Source organism: Sturnira hondurensis, unplaced genomic scaffold (genome assembly GCF_014824575.4).
Source record: "Sturnira hondurensis isolate 20B ecotype Veracruz unplaced genomic scaffold, ASM1482457v3 Scaffold0013381, whole genome shotgun sequence".
Taxonomy (NCBI): Eukaryota; Metazoa; Chordata; class Mammalia; order Chiroptera; family Phyllostomidae; genus Sturnira; species Sturnira hondurensis.
In genome coordinates this window covers 1626523-1645329 of record NW_028086012.1, presented here as the reverse complement: position 1 = coordinate 1645329, position 18807 = coordinate 1626523, and the positions used below count along the sequence as shown (strand labels likewise).

At 51.9% G+C, this 18807-nt stretch overlaps 1 protein-coding gene across 1 annotated transcript in view; it reads left to right on the top strand.

Annotated features, from left to right (window-relative positions):
* CUNH1orf94 (chromosome unknown C1orf94 homolog) overlaps positions 1-18399 on the top strand; it is a 34433-nt gene extending 16034 nt beyond the window's left edge. Inside the window, exons 2-7 of the mRNA XM_037061411.1 lie at positions 80-771; positions 3567-3824; positions 4997-5172; positions 9082-9159; positions 12824-13020; positions 18324-18399. Of these exons, the coding sequence (XP_036917306.1) occupies positions 80-771; positions 3567-3824; positions 4997-5172; positions 9082-9159; positions 12824-13020; positions 18324-18399 (1477 nt within the window). The remainder of the gene's footprint in view (positions 1-79; positions 772-3566; positions 3825-4996; positions 5173-9081; positions 9160-12823; positions 13021-18323) is intronic.
* Positions 18400-18807: the final 408 nt, after the last annotated feature.

The following is an 18807-nucleotide window of genomic DNA, read 5'->3' as shown; positions in this document are numbered from 1 at the left end:
CCTGGGGCCTGGCCCGGCGGCAGCGCCGCTCTTCCCTGGGCTGGCACTAAAGCCACATGTCTGTCTGACCTGTTTGCAGAGCTCTGGAGCTCAGCAGTGACAAAGATGAGATCTCCCTGTTGGTGGAGCAGGAGTTCTTGAACCTGACCAAAGAGCACATCGTCCTGGTCACAGGAAGCTCAAGGGAGCTGGAGTCACCTGGCAGCTCTCCGGAGAGGCCTGAACGCAAGCCAGTGCCTGGCCTTCTCACGCCTCCTCTCGTGGCAGGCAGCAGGGAACCCCCGCGAGCCCCTGTCGCTGCTGGTGACAAGCTTCTGGAGCCCAAGGTGGCTGTGTCCATTATCGGCAGCAGGCGGGACTGCGATTCTGCCATGACTACGGTCACGGGCATCCTACGTGCTGCCAAAGCCAAGAGTGCCAAGGGGACAGATGAGGGGGGCCATGGCCTGTGTACCTCCAACTCGGAGATCAGCAAGCTCCTGGCCCAGTTCCCACTGAAGTCCAAAGACACGACCAAGGCCCCAGACAACAAGATGGTGCTGGAGGAGACGCGTGTCATCAAGGATTTCCTGCAGAACAGCATGTTCAGTGGCCCCCTACCCAAGGAGCCCACAGCGCTGGGCCCGCTCCTGCTGCTGCCACCCCCACCGCCTCCTGCGCCCACTGACAAGCTCCTTGAGCTCCCCGTCCAGAAGAAGCAGCTCCCAGTGTTTGCCAAGATCTGCTCCAAGCCTGAGGCAGACCCTGACATGGAGGGGCACCACTTGATGGGTGAGTGAGGCTGACAGCAGGGCTAGCAGGTAGTCCCGCAAGGAGGAGAACCTTTGCCAGAAAGCCAGTTGGACTGCAGCACTGCGCGCAGCATCTTTGTGCAGAGTGAGGTGGGCAAGGTGGCCTCTCTGGTGGGCACAGCCCACAGGTGCAGCTGTTCCTGGTGCCCACGTGCCCTCTGGGATGGACGCCCATGTACAGGGCACAACTAATCCAATGTGCTTTGAGAAGAGGGACAGGCGCATTTGGTACCTGGCTCATTTTCCAGCCCACTGGGTACCCAGAGTATGTGGAAGGATGCACTTACCACAGTGAGTCCTGGGTGGAGCTGCAGGATGGGGACTTTAAGCAGGAGAGGTGAGAGATTTGATTGGCCACTGGGGTCCTTTGGCTTCTCATGGAGAGGCCTGTTCTGACAACGGGGCCTGGTCCTCTCTTTGGGGCAGAGGAACAACACGCAACTCCTCCAGGATCAGTTGAGACTGCTGGCCCTGGGACTTGTTCCCAGCACCCGCAGGGCCTTGGGAAAGTGCATTTCCATCCCCCAACAGGGAGTCCTCATCCTTCCCAGGAGATGCAGCTGTGTCCCAGGTTTTCCCACCCCACTCCCACGTTCTACATTTTGTGCCTGTGCTAATTCAGCCACTCAGACTGGATGGTTCCAAGAAGGCAGACAATGGCAGTGGCACTTGCCTCTAGTCTGCTGTTACTAGGAGTGAACAGAAAGAAACTATATCCCTAGTCTTGTGAGGATAACTGAGAGATACCTGTGCTGAGAGAACCCAAATTCCTCTGCCTAAGAAAGTAGGAACACGGTCACCCTTGAGAACGTTCTGCATCCCAGAGTGCTGTGGGGAGGCCAAGGGGTCAGAGCTGTGGACAGCAAACTGGACTCTGGGTCTTGGGCAGCCTCTGGGAGCCAGAGGGCTCTCCGGGGACGCTGGGCAGCACGTGTGAAAGGATTAGCCCTGCCTGCAGGTGACTTTTCTCCCGCCTCCTTCTCCAGGAGGCGTGCACGAATGTCTCTCTCCAATGGGGTTGCTGGGCGGGAGGTAGCCTGCCCCACCTGCCCTCCCCAACACCGGTGTGTGCCTGTCCATAGTAATGTGTGGCAAAGGTACGCCAAAGGGAGCTTTGCAGGTGTGAGGGTATTTGTTAGAAAAAATGCAGGTGTGGCTGCATATCTGCGTGTGTTTGTGTGTCCATCCCGTGTGTGTAGTTGTGTACACGTGAGTGAGTCAAAGAAGGGACAGGCAGGCATGTGTGTGTTTCTGGGTGCACAGACCCTGGAAGAGAAAGCTTGGGGATGAGTGAGCAGCGAAAGAGTTCGAGGCGACCGGAGGTGTGTAAGAGACTGCAGGGGTGTGGGTCCCTGGGGACAGGGCCAGTATTATTAGCGGGTACTGTTCTTTTGGTGCACTAGCTGGGAGCTATAGTCAGCAACCAGAGAAACTCTTGGGAGAAACTCTAGGGACATGTTTTCTAAAAATGTCATTTTTTTTCTCCTAAATTGGTTTGGGCTAGAGGGGCTCTGTCCTTTGCTGAGGTGGTGCTTGGTGGCCAGGCCCAGTCCTGCCCAGGCTTAGCCCCAGGGCCCCTGGGCTGGGAAGGAAAGGGGAGCAAGAGCTGGTGGGATCAGATCCCAACACGTAACAGTGGACCCAGGTTCCTGTGATCCAAGGTGCCTGCTGTGTGTTCAACACCATTTCCCAGCCAACCTTCCCGGAACCAGGCCCCCCCGGGCTGGGGAGGGAGTGAAGGGTACTGGGAGGATCCCAAGGCATCTTCATCGCTCCAACCAGGCAATGACTTCTTAATCTTGTTTGGAAAAAGGGTTCCTTTGCTAAAAAGGAAACATGGGTGAAGACCACTGCTGCGGAGGGTCTTCTGATGGTCCAGACGGTGTCCTGGCACTGGAGGAGCACTTGGTCTGTTTGGAGAGAGGCCTGAGCTTGGCACTGACCACATCCTGTGACTCACTGCTGGTGACTCCTTGCCTTGGCCTCCAGTCACCCATTGCCCGCTGTGCCCTCCTCCCTCACACCCCTGCACGGGAGGCCTTGCTGAAGGGCCACTTCCTCCCGGAAGCCCTCTGACCCTTTCAGACAGATGCTTTCTCAGCCGCCCTCTTCTACCACTGTCTCTCTGTCCCCTCCCAGTCCCCATCTGCCTTGTCCTGAAGCTATTTCTGGGCCTGTCTCTCTCCTCCTCCTTGGTGTGAGCTCCTGCAGAGCCTGGCTCTGACTCATCGCAGTGTCCCCAGCAGGCAGGTCAGGACATGGCACTGACGAGTGAGCTGAATCACCTGTGAGCATCAGAGCAGGAGCCATGATGGGGACTAGGCTGTGGCTTAAGCCATGCGTCTGTGGGAGTGGGTGTCTCCCTCGTAAGGCAGGTGCTCCCTGAGGGCAGGAACTGTGTTCAAGTCAGTTCTTACCTGGAGCCTGGCACTATGGAGGGTTGGAAGGAAGGAAGAGAGGAGAAAAGAAGGGAGGGTGGAAAGAAAATAGGTAAAAAGGAAAGGAGGGAAGAAGGGATGGTGGGAAGGAAGAGTAGAAGAAAGGAAGGAAGAAAGGGATTCATGAAAGGGGAAGATAAGAGAAAGAAGCGGGCTGTGAAGGCGTCAGAGAGGACGTTGGGATTGGATTTGGCCGGGAGAGAGAGCCCAGAGCGACCTGAGCCTGAGGTGTGTGCTGTGGAGGGTCCACCACTGAGTGTAAAGAAGATGCCCTCCTCACCCTGCATCCAGCACTTGGCCTTCTAGAATCGTTGACTCAGTTTCCCCTTTACTGTAGAATGGACCTCAGGCACCAAGGAGCCCACCAGGGGTCCAGAACGGCTCTTTGTCAGTCAGTGGCCCCAGAGCCAGAAGGACATCTGTGATGAAGAGGCTTGCAGTGACCCAGGGAGCTCCATGTCCATGGCCCTGCCTGTCAAGAAGTCCGCGTGGCCCACGGAGAAGACCCTGTTCTATGAGTTCCTTGGGGCCACCAAGAACCCAAGCGGGCACTTGAAACTTCGCAGCAAAGAGCTGGATGGGCTGGAGCTAAAATGTAAGCGGGCCCTGGCCAGAGAAAGCCGGCAGCAGGGAAGTCAGACAGCCTCACAGGCCCTGGGAGTGGCTCCACCATCCAATGGCTGTCTCGTGGGCAAGCCTCTGTCTTTCTCTGGATGTCCCTGTTTAAACCCGTGAAATGGGGGAGATGACCTCCTCCCTGTGTCTCTCTTACTGGGAATACAATTGCCAGAGAAATGCTCTTGGCTGCGAGGGTGTCCCATGGGCATTGCTGGTGGTCAGTTTGAACACAGAGCTGACTGAGTGTGTCCCTTCAAGTTGCTCAGGCCAAAGAAAAAATCCACGCTTCGGGTTACTCGTGTATTGAGGTTGTGTCCCTGCTTTCTGTCCCTTGCCCTCCTACAACTGTTTCAGTCAAACCTCCTTTCCCAAAAAAGATGCCAATAAGGGGAAGCAGAGGCCCCATCTCTTACTCTGTAAGCCCACAAGACATCTACAGGGAGAGAATGGAGGATTCACATTCTGAAATAGCTCAACCAACTCTAACTCACTCAAACTAATTTTGGGTCCTACCACAGTGAACCACATAATGTTTTAAAATATTTTCTGCCCTGGCTGGAGTGGCTCAGTGGATTGAGTGCTGGCCTGGGAGCCCAGGGGTCACTGGTTGGGTTCCCAGTCAGGGCACAGGCCTGGGTTGCCGGCCAGGTCCTTGGTTGGGGGTGTGTGAGAGGCAACCACACGTTGAAGTTTCTCTCCTTCTCTTTCTCCCTCCCTTCCCCTCTCTCTAAAAGTAAATAAATAAAGTCTTTAAAAGAATTAAACCTTTTTAAGAAAATAATTCCAATATAGAGATAAGCTGTGCAAGGTCCTCAGGGGGCTGCTTTGGTAATTTGATAAGAATGACTTCCAATGGCAAAGCAATTGCTTGTATACTTGAGAGAACTTGACTTTGACCATAGGTGAAATATAGGCCTAATAATCTGCTTCCTCGTGAGTCTTTCTCCTTCAGTAAATGATGGAAAGAGAAGCTCCAAGGCAGACCCAGCTGGGAGTTTCGCCCCTTCCAAATTGGCAAGGTGGGAATCACCGCTGTTTGCCCTTAAAGAACCCAAAGGAGAGTATTCATCCTGGGACAGTCATACTGAAGGTGTCCTGGCCTCTCCTTTCCTTGGTTGCTGAAATGCCCGCCTCTCCTGTGACTTACAGTTAACCCACCTGGGATGGTGGTGGACAAGAACAACCTCAAGTACACAGGGAATGTCTTCACTCCACGCTTTGCCACCACCTTGACCTCAGCATCCCTGAACCAGCCACTCTGGCTGAACCTGAACTATCCACCTCCGCCAGCGTTCACAAATCACTCCACGTTCCCACAGTACCAGGTGAGTCAGCGGGTCCTGGGCCTGGCTTTCCAAGTGGCCACCCGTGCAGGTTCCTGCCACAGAGGAACTTCAGCTGGCCGGAAGCCCACATCACAAAGAGCCTTTACACTAGTCACTTGGCCCTTCACTGTGGCCGCATTGGACCGGCTACTCGGTGCACAGGTGCAGAGGTGCACACACATGGATATGCACACATATTTCTGATTTCCTCAGGGCTGTGTATTCCAGGCCGCTTTGCTGGTTCTGGCCTGTTGTGTGCTTGGGCTCCTAGGAGAGGATGCCAGTGCAGTCCTTCCTCCCCACCCATTTCCGGTGCCTTCCCTTACGGTTGGATGACATGCATCCTAGAGGACTTGGGACGGTTCCAGTTTAAGGCCTTTTGTCCCAGTGTAATTACTAACAGCACCTCTTTCCCTCTGGAGTGCCCTGGTGCGGATGACAAATCATACAGCCATTTCATTGACTCTTCACCTGAGCAGGCGTAGCTAAGGTGGCACATGCGTGGTCTTGGGGTCAGAGCTGACATGAAATTGGTCACCAGACACAAAGGGATGGTGAATCCCTCGTGGCAGGTTGGACGTTTTACTCACAGAACCTATTTATGCAGGGAAAAGGGAGTTTCTGTAGTCTGTCTACTTAACTTAATCTCCCTTAAGAACTGCTGCCCACTGGGTAGAAGGAAGAAAAATCCAATGAATGTCCACTCTGGTTTAAACCACAGTCCAATCGAACAGCTTAATCGTCCCTTTAGGTAGTGCCCAGCGTGTCCCAGAAAGCAGCTCGGTGTCTAAGATTTCTGCCTCTGTTCCCCTTCTTGGCTCCTCCCCAGAGTGGCGTGTCGGTGTGAGGCAAAGGGCAGGAATGCACGCCAACTTGAGGGGCCAGGTTCTCGAGAATCTGTGGCCCCAGGCTGGCCTGGCAAAGCCTGCCGAGGGCAACAGGAGAAGGAAATTTGCCCCAAAGTCCTCTTGTCCTATCTCTGGGTCTGTCCTCTTCCCTGTCACTTCCTCTTTTCCAACAGGGCGCAGGCCGTCTTCCCTACCCCGTACAAAGCCCCTCTGAGCTGGTGCACCAGACTGAGCCCCTGCATCTTAAATGGGAGCTCAAGGAATTTAGCGAAGTCTTTCTTTTCCTCTCCTAAGCTTTGTTTTCAAGACATTTTTTCTGTTTGTTTGTTTAAGAGAACAGTCTCCTCCCATGGACTGGAGGCCTCCTGTCCCACCATCGAGGTGAGAGGTGACCGTGGACTGTGATCCAAGGGGAAATCAAACTGTGTCCTGTAATAACTTGTCCCTACACAGGTCCCTGTTCATCTGCTCACTGATGCAGCACCTCTGTCACCCACATGCCTCCACCCTGGCCTGTCTGTGTTTGCTAGTTCCCTATTCAGCCATTGATTCCCCCACTCACCGACTCGTTCATTTTTGTTTATTTATTAACTCATTTATGTAAATAATTTAAGAACCCTTTGCTTTGCACTGACCACAGGCCAGCACCGGCAAGGCCAGGGATTCAGAGAGCAGCTTGGAGTCCAGTGCAAACCAGGAACCAAGCCCAGGCCAGAGCGGTGTGCGTGCCCTGCCCTGCAGAGGGAGAAGCAGTTGCATAATTTTATTTAGTGCAAACCGATTCCCTCTAAAGTGCACTCACAGGGCTCACCATATAAAGCTAATTCGCAATGGTTTGCTTTATAGAGTGACGTGCTCTCTCTTTGCTGAGCTGACTTCTTCTGACTTGACTTTTTGGAATGGGTGGCATTTGGACATATATTTTTTTAATTAAATGAACCAGGGGAACATCGCTTCTTAGCATTCTATAAGCTTCACACGTACGCTTTTGTAACACATCATCTGTACATGGCACGGGGTGGTCCATGGCCTGGACCACTCAAAGTCCAGTCTCCTTCCGTCAGCATGTGTCTGATCCCCTCATCCTCTCACTCTCCCACAGCCCCCCTGCCCCTCTGGTAATCGCCATGCTGTTGTCCACGAGTTTGTTTCACTTGTTCATTTGGTGCTTTCTGTTTACATCCCACATATAAGAGAAATCATGTGGTTCTTCTGAGCCTGAAGGTCCTTTGTCTCAGGAGATGCCAGTGTTTGCATGGCAGGGCTGCCTCCCAGGCTCCCTGGCCTGTGGGCAGAAGCAGTGGAGGGCCCTGGCCGGGAGGGCTCCTGGGTTCAGTGAGGCAGTGCAGGTGCTGACTGGGCGGAGCTGTAGAAGTCACTGCGGAAGTTGACACCCCCCCCCCCCGCCTCCCCAGGTGGTAAAGAAGACAGCATACTTTACATAATTTACCTTCTCCCAGCTTCTCATGATCAAGGGGCCTGGGATAATTAGAAGTCCGCAGACTCTTGTTTAAGGGAATCCTGCAGCTTCCAGGCTGTGTGGCCTTGGGCAAGTTAGCCACATGCTCTGAGCCCTGGTCTCACTTGCTGAATGAGCGCATCATAATTACAGCAGCAGCAGCGGCAGTGGCAGTGGCGGCAGCAGCGTCGGCAGCCATTTGATTCAGTTGTAAGGTTAATTGAGTCCACGGATGAGAAACGGCTTTGTAAAACCTAAATGATTCAGGTGTTAGTTTTTATTATTATTCAGCCCTGATCTTCCTAGGAAACAGGGTCAGGGAGCTCTGCAGACCTTGAGGAGACAGAAAAGAGACACAGGGAACAATTTATCCTGGTCTCTTTCCCTGCTTGGCATTAGGAATAAAGAGGAGGTCCCAGATCCAATTTACTCAGAGCCCCACGTGGAGGGACACAAGCCTGGAAGACTTAAGTCCCCGGTCCAGGAGCTCCAGAGGCTCCTGGGCTGCTTGCCACAGCACGGCTCTGCCCCCAGCTAAGGAGGGAGGATGCACTGGAAGAGGCCGTGGCTTCGAGCAGAGAAGAGTGAATGTTTACTTACCCATGCCTGTGAGCTCACAGAACTGCAGTTGGAACAGCTAGAAAAGCCCTAAAAGTCATATAGCGTTCCTTATCCTAATGACTGTTCTGCTGCGTGCGTGTGTGTGCATGTGTGTGCGTGTGTGTGTGTTACTCACAGGCATCCACAGCACCCTGGGCAGAGTTGTGGATAAAGTTTTTACTTTTCATTTGTCTGAAGCTCTCCCAGAGAGCTTCTTTGTGTGGTGGGGGGGAGGGGCGGGGAGGGGGAGCAGCGGCACAAGTGAGAGATGCTAAATACACCTAACATGCGCAGATTCCTGACTGTGCTGGGCACTAATCTAAGCCCTTTCCATGCATGAACTCATTTACGGTCACACCAGTCTTCATCATGAGGTGCAGACACAGGGGCATGTGGGCGTATAGACACACAGCAGCCCTTGGGTTCACAGGTGCACATCTGTACACAGAAACCCAGAGCTGCAGACACAAAAGGAAGCACACATGCAGATGTGCTTAAACAAACATGGGTGCCCACTAATACCCATACATGCAGATGTCCATGTATGCCCTGTGTCTTGAGGCAGGAATGGGATTTGGGGAACGAACCTAGAAAAGGGGTATAGACAGGAATAGAATTTGGCTACCTTCACAGACCTTACAGTTTCAAACACATCATTTTATAGAAAAGGTAAAAGAGGCTCAGAGAGGTGAAGTGACTTGCCCAAGGTCACACAGCCACCAAGGGGCAGGTCTGGGATTCGAGAGGCAGTCAGATTCCTGAAGCTCTTATCTCAAACATGTACCCCAAAAGGCCGCGAATCCTGCTAAACAGAGGCTCCCTGTGTGGTGTGGGGTGTCCATGCCTGGCCCGATGCTGGCTGGGCCCGGCACCTGCTGGGTCTGGTTTGCAGGGCAGTGGGATGGAGATCCAGGCATGTGAGCTGGAAACTGGGTGGGGTGGCTGCTCCTTGACTGGAGGCCCTTTGCCCCACAGCACTGAGCCCCTCTGTTCTCTCCCCAGGGCCTGTACCCACAGCGGGCAGCCAGGATGCCCTATCAGCAGACCCTGCACCCCCAGCTGGGGTGTTATCCTCGACAGGTGAGTAGATGGGCTCCTCGTCTCTGCCCCAGCTCCACAAAGGCCTCCAGGTCAGAAGGACTCTGGTCCCTTGGCCTGGTCACCAGCCATACTTTCCGGCCCATCCTGGACCAGAGTACACACCAATACCAATCTGCAGGTAGAAATGAACCAGTGTCCCTAGGTGACAATAACAGCCGGCAGGGACAGAGCCCTTACCGTGTGCCAGGCCCTTCTCTAAGGTCTTTACCTGCATTAACTAATTTAACCTTCACACCCACCCTAAGTGAGTTAGAGATAAGGAAACTGAGGAACGGAGAGATTGGATTTAACTGCAAGACTGGGGTTCCTGTAATTCAACTGACAAACTGACTGGGGAGGAACGGGACGCCCAGCACCATCCACGCAGGGCAAAGCCATGTGATCTGCTTTAGCCAATGGAAAGCAGGCACACGTTACCAAGGGCACAAGTCCTAAAGGAAACGTGCAAGTTAGCTCTTGCTGTGGCAACGACAACAAAAACAACAAAAATGGCCTCAAGATCTCACAGACTTTCAACAACATATTTTACTCACGGTCTATGGATTGGCTGGGCTGGGTTGGCGCCGGGCCGGGTCTGCGTCCACACATCCTCCTTTGGGCTTGTGCTGTGGATGCAGTAGCTTTTGCTCCTGCCAGGTGGATGATGGGCGCGCGGGAGGGAGGGGCGAGCGGAAACACCCAATGCCCCGGCAGCCTCAGCTCAGAGCTGGCACGGGGTAACGTGTGCCCGCCTTCCATTGGCCAAAGCAGATCACATGGCTTTGCCCGGCAAGGATAGCGCTCCCGTTCCCCGCTGTTGGTTTGTCGGTTGAATTACGAGCCCCCCAGTCTTGTAGTTAAATCCAGGTAAATTTGAATCCAGTTAAACTCAAATTTTAGATAAGCAGCGAATAATGTTTTGAAATAAGTATGTCCCAAATATGGCATGGGCCATATGTATACTAAACTATTATTTGCTCCTAATTAATTCATTTGGGATTCAGTTATATGAAATCTGAATTTAACTGGATGTATTTTTATTTGCTAAATCTGGCACCCCTACCCCCATGGGAAGGCGGTGGGGGGGGTGACTATCTGTTGGGCAGTATCACTGTGGCAGAATTGGGGTTTGACCTTGGGCAGCTTGGCTTCAGAGCCCACGATCCCAATCACCACAGTTTACTGCCTCTTATACTCAGATTCCCAACAATACAATAGCAAAGGAAAGCACGGAGACAAAACTACAGACACGGGGTCACAGAGCTATGGCTATAGACACGCCACCAAGCTGTGTGTGCACTGTGCAGGCCCACCCAGAACACCAAGCAGTATGCTCAGAGATGCTGAGTGTCTTGGGGCAGGGGTGGGGCTGCGAGGAAAGGCCCTGTACCCTCAGGCACGGGTGGACTGGGCCCACACTTGGACTCAGAAGCTCTGAGGCCTCTCCTCTCTCTCCGGGGAGCCCCTTTCTTTCTCTGCAAACCGAACCTCTGACCCGAAGTTCGTTAGGCTCTTCCAGAAGGTAGAGAAGGGGCGGCAGGGATGGTGTGGGCCACAACGGCTGCCTTTTCAGCAGTGGGAGCTCTGCATCCTGAGATGGAGAGAGGAGAGATAGTCTGGCTCGCAGATTCTCAGCCACGTCTCCTCCACCCCACGAGCAGTGACACCATCCTCCTCGTTCCAAAGAGGATGTTTTTAGACAAAGTTATGTATGTGCCTATATTTGGAAAAAGTAATACAAGGACACGAATCTTAGAGGCAATCACTGTTATTGGTTTCTCTGGTATTTTTGCAGGGATGTCCGTTTATACAAACGTGTTCGTACACGTGGCATTCTGCGTGCACTGCCCTATCACTGCCTTTGTCAGCAAAGAGTCTATCTTGAAGCAGTGTACACAGCTTTGCTTTATGGTTTTCATCAGTCACATGTAGTTAGGGGCACATTTTAAAATAGAGCTTGTATAAGCTCTAGGACAAGAATCTTTTCTTTCATGTCAGTCTCCCCCCCCCCTCAACCCCCCCATCTGCCTTCTCCCTCCCCGCTCTGAAAACTAGGAGTATTTTTTGTCACGCTGACCCACAGGTGTCTGTCCTGGGAGGTATTTTCCTGGGTTCTCTCTGTAAGCTCCTGGATCTTTCTGACCTTTACCTCCTCATCTTGGGGTTTTGGTGCCTGTGTACAGCTTGGCCAGATCCTATGTGTCCACTGGGGAAAATATGAGGAGGGCCCGGAGGGAGAGGTTGAGGCCTCCAGAGGGAGCAAGCACAGAAGTATGAAACACTTGTTAAGCAAGCCACTTAACTCCTCTGAACCTCAGTTTCCTCGACTGTAAAATGGGAATACTAATGGACCTACAGGGCTATTAGGAGTTTGAATGAGTGAATCCATGTGAAGGGCACGCCCTAAACCCTCGAGAAGTGCTAGCCTCTTTGAACGTTGTATCGGATAAGGATGCACGGGCCAAGTGCTGAATCCCCCAGCAGCTTGGACCCCAGGCTCTTGCTATTAAAGTGGAAATCCAGCCGTTGCCTCGGTTTTGGCTAAAACTTGCCTTAGCACACGGGAGGATGGACGGCGGCCTCACACAAGAGAGGGTGCTCCGACATTTGGAACCGTCAGTAGTGGAATGTAGCGCTCACGAGGAGATGAGCGCCACGTCGTTCTAGGTGTTCAAGCAGACACTTAATGGTCTCTTCTTCCTTCCTTCCACTTCCTTTCTCCCCAGCATTCATTCAGCATATGTGTATTGAGCAGTTACTGTGTGCCAGGCACTATCTTAGGACAGAAACTATGTCAGTAAATAAGGCAGATGGGGTTCCTACCTTACCAGGGGCATGATTGTGAGAGCCCTGGTTTGGGGTGGGAGTATGATCCAGGTGGTCTCCAAGACCCCGCTGAGTTCGTATGTTTCTCCAAGGTTTGAGCTGAACCCTATCGCCTTTTTTTCTCTCTGTCTTCTAGACTCACACTGTCCAATACTGTACCCATGGGCCATGTGGGGCTGCTTGAATTTAAATCAATTAAATTAAGTAAAATTAAAAATTCGGTTTCTTATTCACATGCCACATTTCAAGTACTCAATACCCACGTGGGGCCAGTGGCTGCTAAGTTGGACAGTGTGAATACAGATCATTTCCACCATCTGTCACAGGAGTTTCATCTGGGCAGGGCTGTCTTGTACTTGGAACTTGGTGAGATCCTGAGATAGAAACCAGGGATGTTTGAATCTCAGCAGCTTTTTTTTTGAGATAGTAGAAGACTTAAAGATGAACAAGGGGCTTTAAGGATGGTTATTGACAGAATGAAAAGAATGGGGGTAGGAAAGAGAAAAGAGGTATTTATTTTCTATTTATCATGTCTCAGATTCTTTACTTACATCAGCTGACTCAGTCCCCATACGACAGTGTTTGCTGGTAGTGTTTGCCCATTTCACAGAGAAGGAAACTGAGGCTTAGCTAAATTTAGTCACTTGCCAAGCTCACAGACAGAAGCTGAGCCCTGCATGTTTTTCATTCCAACACATTGTCTTCTATGTGCTCCACAGTGACTGAGGGGCATGGGGCTGAGGGATGGGGCTGGGTTTAGGTGGAGGGTTGGGGAATGTGAGGTTTGGAAGCAGTGAGCTCTGCTGGACCTTGGGCCTCTCTCTCCTCTGACCTGCAGGTGACGCCATACAATTCACTGCAAATGGGACAGCAGATTTTCCGCTCTTCCTACACCCCCCTGCTGAGCTATGTCCCCTTCGTCCAGCCCAACTATTCATACCCTCAGAGGATACCTCCAAAGCTGTCCTCCAACCCCCGAGACCCTTCCCCCATGGCAGGAGATGGGCCACAGTTCCTCTTTCCCCAGCCATATGGGTGAGTCTGACCTGCACTGGAAGTCCTGCTTACAGCTAGAAAACTGCTGGAGAGGGGAGTCAGTATGCTGGGTTCCACTTCTGTGGGGAGGGGAGGGCCCTGTGCCTGGGTCTGGATGCTGGGTAGGTCCTGGATAGAGCTGGTGTGGAGGTGAGCAGCATCTGGAGCCTGGTGGCCCTTTCTGGTGGCCCATTTTGGGCTGCTGCTGCACAGTCAGTAGTGACAATACCCCAGCATAGCAGGTGGCAGGTGGTGGAACATGGTGCATTTGCCTTTTTCCATTTGCTCGGTTTACAACAGGACACGGCCAGGTAATCTCGCAGCTCTCCCCACTCACTGCACCCTGAGCTCCCCACCAGGCTAATCTCCTGAACATCCCATTGACTTCTCGGCAGGCCCCGCTGAAGGATCCTCTGCTGCTTATCAGGGCTGCTCATGCTTTTCCACCAAAGTGCCCCAGCCAGTAGGAGAGGGTCGGGGCTTAGCCACAGACAGCCAACACAAACTCGACCTGTTAGCTGAAAATTCCACACAAGTGTAAACATGCTGGTTAGGTCGTAAATTTGTGTTTGTTGTTTTAATGCAACAACACAGAGCCCCTCACTCCCACTCAACAAATCTTCAACTGGTCTGGGTGCTCACAGAGGAAGGCAGGTCTGTTCCTGAGAATCCCAGTCTCCCAGGCACCCTGGGAAATGTGCACCCGGTTTTAGAAACTTGGTTTGTACAATGAAGGCCAAACTTGCCAAGCTGACATCAGTTCCCCACCTCCCCGTCACAGAGCATCACTGAGTGTTGATGGGTGTCCGCAAACTCGCATCCTTTCAATCAGCGTTCCCCTCGAGTGTTTCTCATTTAAAGGGCCGGTGCTAGAAGGAGGTTTCTGTAGCCCATCTGTTTGGGAAAAGCTGTGGGAAACAAAGATAAACACATTTCTTAACTGTTGGAATTCTCAGACCGTTTAATTTCCAAGGGTGTGTGGAGAATGTCCAAAAGGGTGATCGATGGCGTTATTTGAACCTCAAACCCACAACCCTGTTTTTCTCTTGCTTTCTTATTTTCATTTTCCACTTTCCCTCCCTTCTCTCATTCCTTCCTCCCTTCCTTCTTTCCTCCTCCTGCCCTTTTCTCTTCCTTTTTCTTGGAAGGCACATCAAAACACCCTGGAAAGCAGGCATTGCTTTACATAGTTCATGTGCTTGTAGCCTGGGGGTCGTAGATGACGGAGACCTGGCTCCTGCCTTCAGAGAGCTGAGACTGAGCCATGTGGGCAGAATGAGGTTAGAGCCCTGACAAAGCGGAGACCGTCAGAGTGGCTCGAGGACAGAGGCAGGATCTTTGCTGGATGCACAGTGAGGGGGCTGCTGTGATCAGTGATTAGAGAAGGGCCTTCCACGTGGCAGAAGTGAGGCCCCAGATTGCAAGGGGCGTGGCAAGCTTGAGGCCTGGGTGGTAAAGTCATCTGGTTGAATTATTAGATTTATCCCCGAAAAAAAGGTGGAAAATAGGATTGGAAAAAGGAGGCCAGGACTGGATTCTTACAGGCTTCTGGCTGCTAGACCTAGGGATCCAATGCAGGTTTGTGCCCATCAGCATGGACTGATGGGCTGGAGGGGAGAGAAACAGGAGGAAAGAGAGGGTGTTGTCTGGAGGTGGCTCTGGGGCTCTGTAGGAGAGGTTTTTGCCTCCTTGGAGGTGAGAGTGGATGAGACTGCAGAGGGGTCAAGATGGACTGCCAGTGGGCCAGCAGACTTCACGTTCCACACTGTGACTTTGGGCTCAAGGGAAGGGAGACTCGATACAGAACTTGGGAGGGAGCGTGATATCGAGGGCTCATCAGTCAGCCATTGGGAAGCACTGATCGGGAGTGGTAAGGGTGGAGAGTTGAGACCCAGTCACTGGCTGTCTGCCCAGGCAGGGAGAGGAAAAGGAGCAAGCAGGAGGCTATGGAAGAAGCAGTATTGGAAGTGGGAAGGGATCCTAGGTCCAGGTGGACACATCACGGGCAGAGTTGGAGAGAGACAGGGGTGGTGGCAGGCGGCAAGGTGGAATGGTGGCCACAGTGGTGGGCAAGACCAGGAGAGTGAGGTCGGAAAAGCAAAGTAAGGGGTGTGGACCTGTGTCCTCAGAAGGAACAATTTGTTCATTCAAAAAATCTTCATTGAGACCGAGCATCTTCTAGGTGCCTGGCATTGTTCTAGGCACTGGTTAATGCAGTGAAGAAGACCAAGTTCTCCTTCTCATTCAAAGGGGAAAAATAGACATAGACAACACAGAACTAAACAAGCAGCAAACTCGCCAGGTGCTGGCTGGGGGTTAGGGGAGAGGGAATGAAGGGAAATCTCTTGAGCTGAGGCCTAAATGAAGTGAGAGAATAGACCAGGCATACACGTGGGTGAGGAGCACTCCGGGCAGAAAGCATGAAAAGCGTAGTAGCCCCAGATGGGGAATGCAGCTGGAGCACAGTGAGTGGGGGAGAGTGGGCAGCACTGAGATCAGAGGAGCAGCCATGGCCTTACTAGGTAGGGCCTGTGGACGTGGTACAAGGCTGTTGGCCTTTTTTTTAAAGAGCAGTGGAAAGCCATTCCGATTTTCAAACTGGCGAGGACGTGTTCTGGTTTTCTATCTAGAGTAGATGACTTGGGCCAAGTCATGAAGAGGGGACTGTGGGGTCAGAGCCTTTGCAGGGGTGCAGGATGGGAGCTTTTATAGCCGTCTGAACAAGAGGTGCTGGTGGCATGGACAAAGGCAGTGGCAGTGGGAGAGGGGACAAGTGACAGGTCTGGAGTGTTTATTGTCCTGCGGAATGAGGAAGAGAGGTATCGAGCGTGATTCCTAGGTTTTGGACTTGAGCGTCTAGATAAGTGGCAATGCTAAAGGTACCAAGGTCAAGAACGCTAGAGCCCAGATCTGTTGATAAGAATTTGGCTTGAGATATGCCACATTTGAGATGTGAGTGGAGCTGTGGGAGGCAGATGACCATACAAATCTGGGGCTCAGGGCAGAGGTTGGGGCTAGTAGCAGAAATCTGGGAGTTATTAGCACACAGATGATATTTAAAGGCTTGGAATGGGATGAGGTCACTAAGCAAGTGCATGTACATGGGGGAGAGAGGAGGCCCAAGGGCTGAGCCCTGGGCCTCCAGCATGTGGAGAGGTCGGGGAGATGTGGAAGGACCAGCAAAGGGTCTAAGAGGGAGCTATACGAGGTGGGAGAAACTATGGAAGAGAGTGTGGAGTACAGGAAGTCAAGTGAAGAAATTACTTGCTGGAGGAGAGAAGGAGGGATTGCAGGTGATGAAAATGAACCCCAGGCACTGTCGGATGGAGCGCTGAGCACAGCAGTGGTGTTGGGTTGCGGTTACCAGGGATCCTGGGTGGAACTCGGTCTAGGAGAGTCTATTCTGGGCGGGGGAGGATGTAGGATCTAGTGAAGGGTTTAGTCTCGGAGACAAGGAGGGTCAGCACTTCCTCTGGGTCGGGAGCAAAGGAGAGAACCAAGACACTAAACTATCCAAAGTGGGAGAGGAAGGAGCAGGTGGCTTCCGTGTTCTCAGGGAAGGAGCAGGGGAGCCCTCCCTTCCCTCTGCCAAACTGATTTGCATACACGCATCAGGGTACAATAACCATACAATTTATCTTCCAAAGAACAATATTGAAAGCTAAAGGAAGCACAAATAACAATTACACTGGAAATATCAGTGTACAAACTGTGCCAGGCAAACCAGGGCTGATCACCCTGTTCGGGAGGCAGTGTAAGCGTTCCCTGCTTCCTCGGGAAGGATTCCCTGTACTCCACAGGAATTACCTGTCCTCCTGGCCCTCTAATGCTCACCCCACCCAGGCCACGCCCTTGGCAATCGATCCGATCAGATCTTGGCATGAGAGGGGCCTAGATGCCTAGGGTGGGGTGATCAGATACGAGGTGTGCCCTGAGTACTTTGTTACCAGGAGTTATTAAATGTAAAGTATTGCTTATGGCTTTTATTTTATAAATCAGAGTAAAATCCAGGGTATCTCCATGGTAACATAACTTTCAATCATTTATATTTCAATATGATTTTCAAAATAAAGAATAAGAGGTGGGGTCACTGCCAGCATTAACTGCTTATCAGGCACCTACTTCGTGCCAGGTGCTGGGCTGGGTGCTGGGTGTGAAATGGTGGGCAGTCCAGATCATGTCCCTGCTCTCGTGGAACCTATTTTAGTGAGAAGGGAATTAAACATAATCCAAAGGCTAGCTTGTGTTGTCCACGCACGGTCAGTCAGCAAGTGGCAGATACCGACATGAGCGGAGGCATCACAAATTAATGTGCTGGTTTGTCCCCACTGCTTCTCTTCTCCCCAGCCCCACTTTTCATGTGACCAATTCTTGGGAGAGTGCCACCAACGTGAACATCTTCTATAATATGCATCTGCCCACCTGAAAAGTGACTGAGAGTCCCTGGATTAGACTAAATCTAGTCATTTGCTATGCGGCAATTCACACGGAGTTCTGCTCCCATTCATGGAAAGTATCCTAGCAGATGGGTGAGGAAGTTATAGTAGGATTCCAGGAGTGTGCGTGAATGGTTCCATCTGGAGCGGTCAAGGGAAAGTTTCACAGGGGAGGTGGCTTTTGAACTCCCTTTTGAGGAGTGAGTAGGAGTGTGTCAGGGAGAAAAGGCGGGAGTGTGTCTGTTTCTGCTCTTGGAGGGTGAGGCTCAGACCTTCCTGGCTCTCCCTTCTCCGAGGGTCTAGCAAGCTCCCAGGCATTCAGTGGTGCCTCAATGCTCAATTCTTGAAATGGTATTGAAGCGAAGAGCCTCCATTAGCTTGGTGCTGTTAAGGGGAGGAGCCCTGGGGTAGTCTGGACCCCAGATTGCACTCCGTCCAGGAAGTGGCCCTGAATTCTCTGTTGTTGTGGAGTTTCCTCAGGGACACACCTGGTCCTCGAAGGCAGGTGGAATGGCTGCGGGCCCACAGGTACCGTGTTCAGATCCAGGTAAGAGAGGCTGCCTGTGTTGTGGTCCTGGACATACTGAGAGTGTAGGCTCTATTGAAGTAATCCCTGCAGACGGCGGAGGCTTCTCGACCCGTGTAACTGGCAGGAAAAGCTCTTTTTTGTCATTCAATGGTATCACTTTAATATTTTATTTTCCCAGAGCCAAAGCTTTTTTTTATTATTATGCCAGAGCTTTTAGCCTCCACGCCTGTCACAGTCATGACAGTCTTTGACAGCCACAAAATTAAAATATTACTTTTCCTAATATCTCGGCCAACATCAGGAATGTCACCCTGACATCCATCATCTTTGTCTTCCAGGTTCGGCTCCTCGTCTGGTGGGTCCCTGCTGAACAGTCCCTATTTTTCCTCCAGCGGGAATGGCATAAATTTTTAGGTCTCCTTCTCTGTTCCCTCCTCCTACCTGAGCCCTCAGACCTCATCTGAGGGCTCCGGGATTCTGGATGCTGCAACAACTTGGTAGGAAATTTGGAAAGCCAAGGTTCCGGCCAGATCACAGACAAGACAGCAAGACCAGACTCATTTACTCACCAACACTCACACACACAGCACCCCCGACTACAGCGCATACTCACTTGCTCAAGTACTTATGCACCTGTATTTAGCTAACATGAGTGATTTTTGTTTTTGTTGTTGTTGGTAAAATAGAAGTAAGACACTTAATTTTAGAAGGTTTGTATTTTATGATAAAAGTATGAGCTGCTTGAAACAGAGTGTGCCTGTTTGGTGGTTTTTTTTCTGTTTGCTGTTGTTTTGTTCTGCATAATTTTCACAGCTCCTTTCC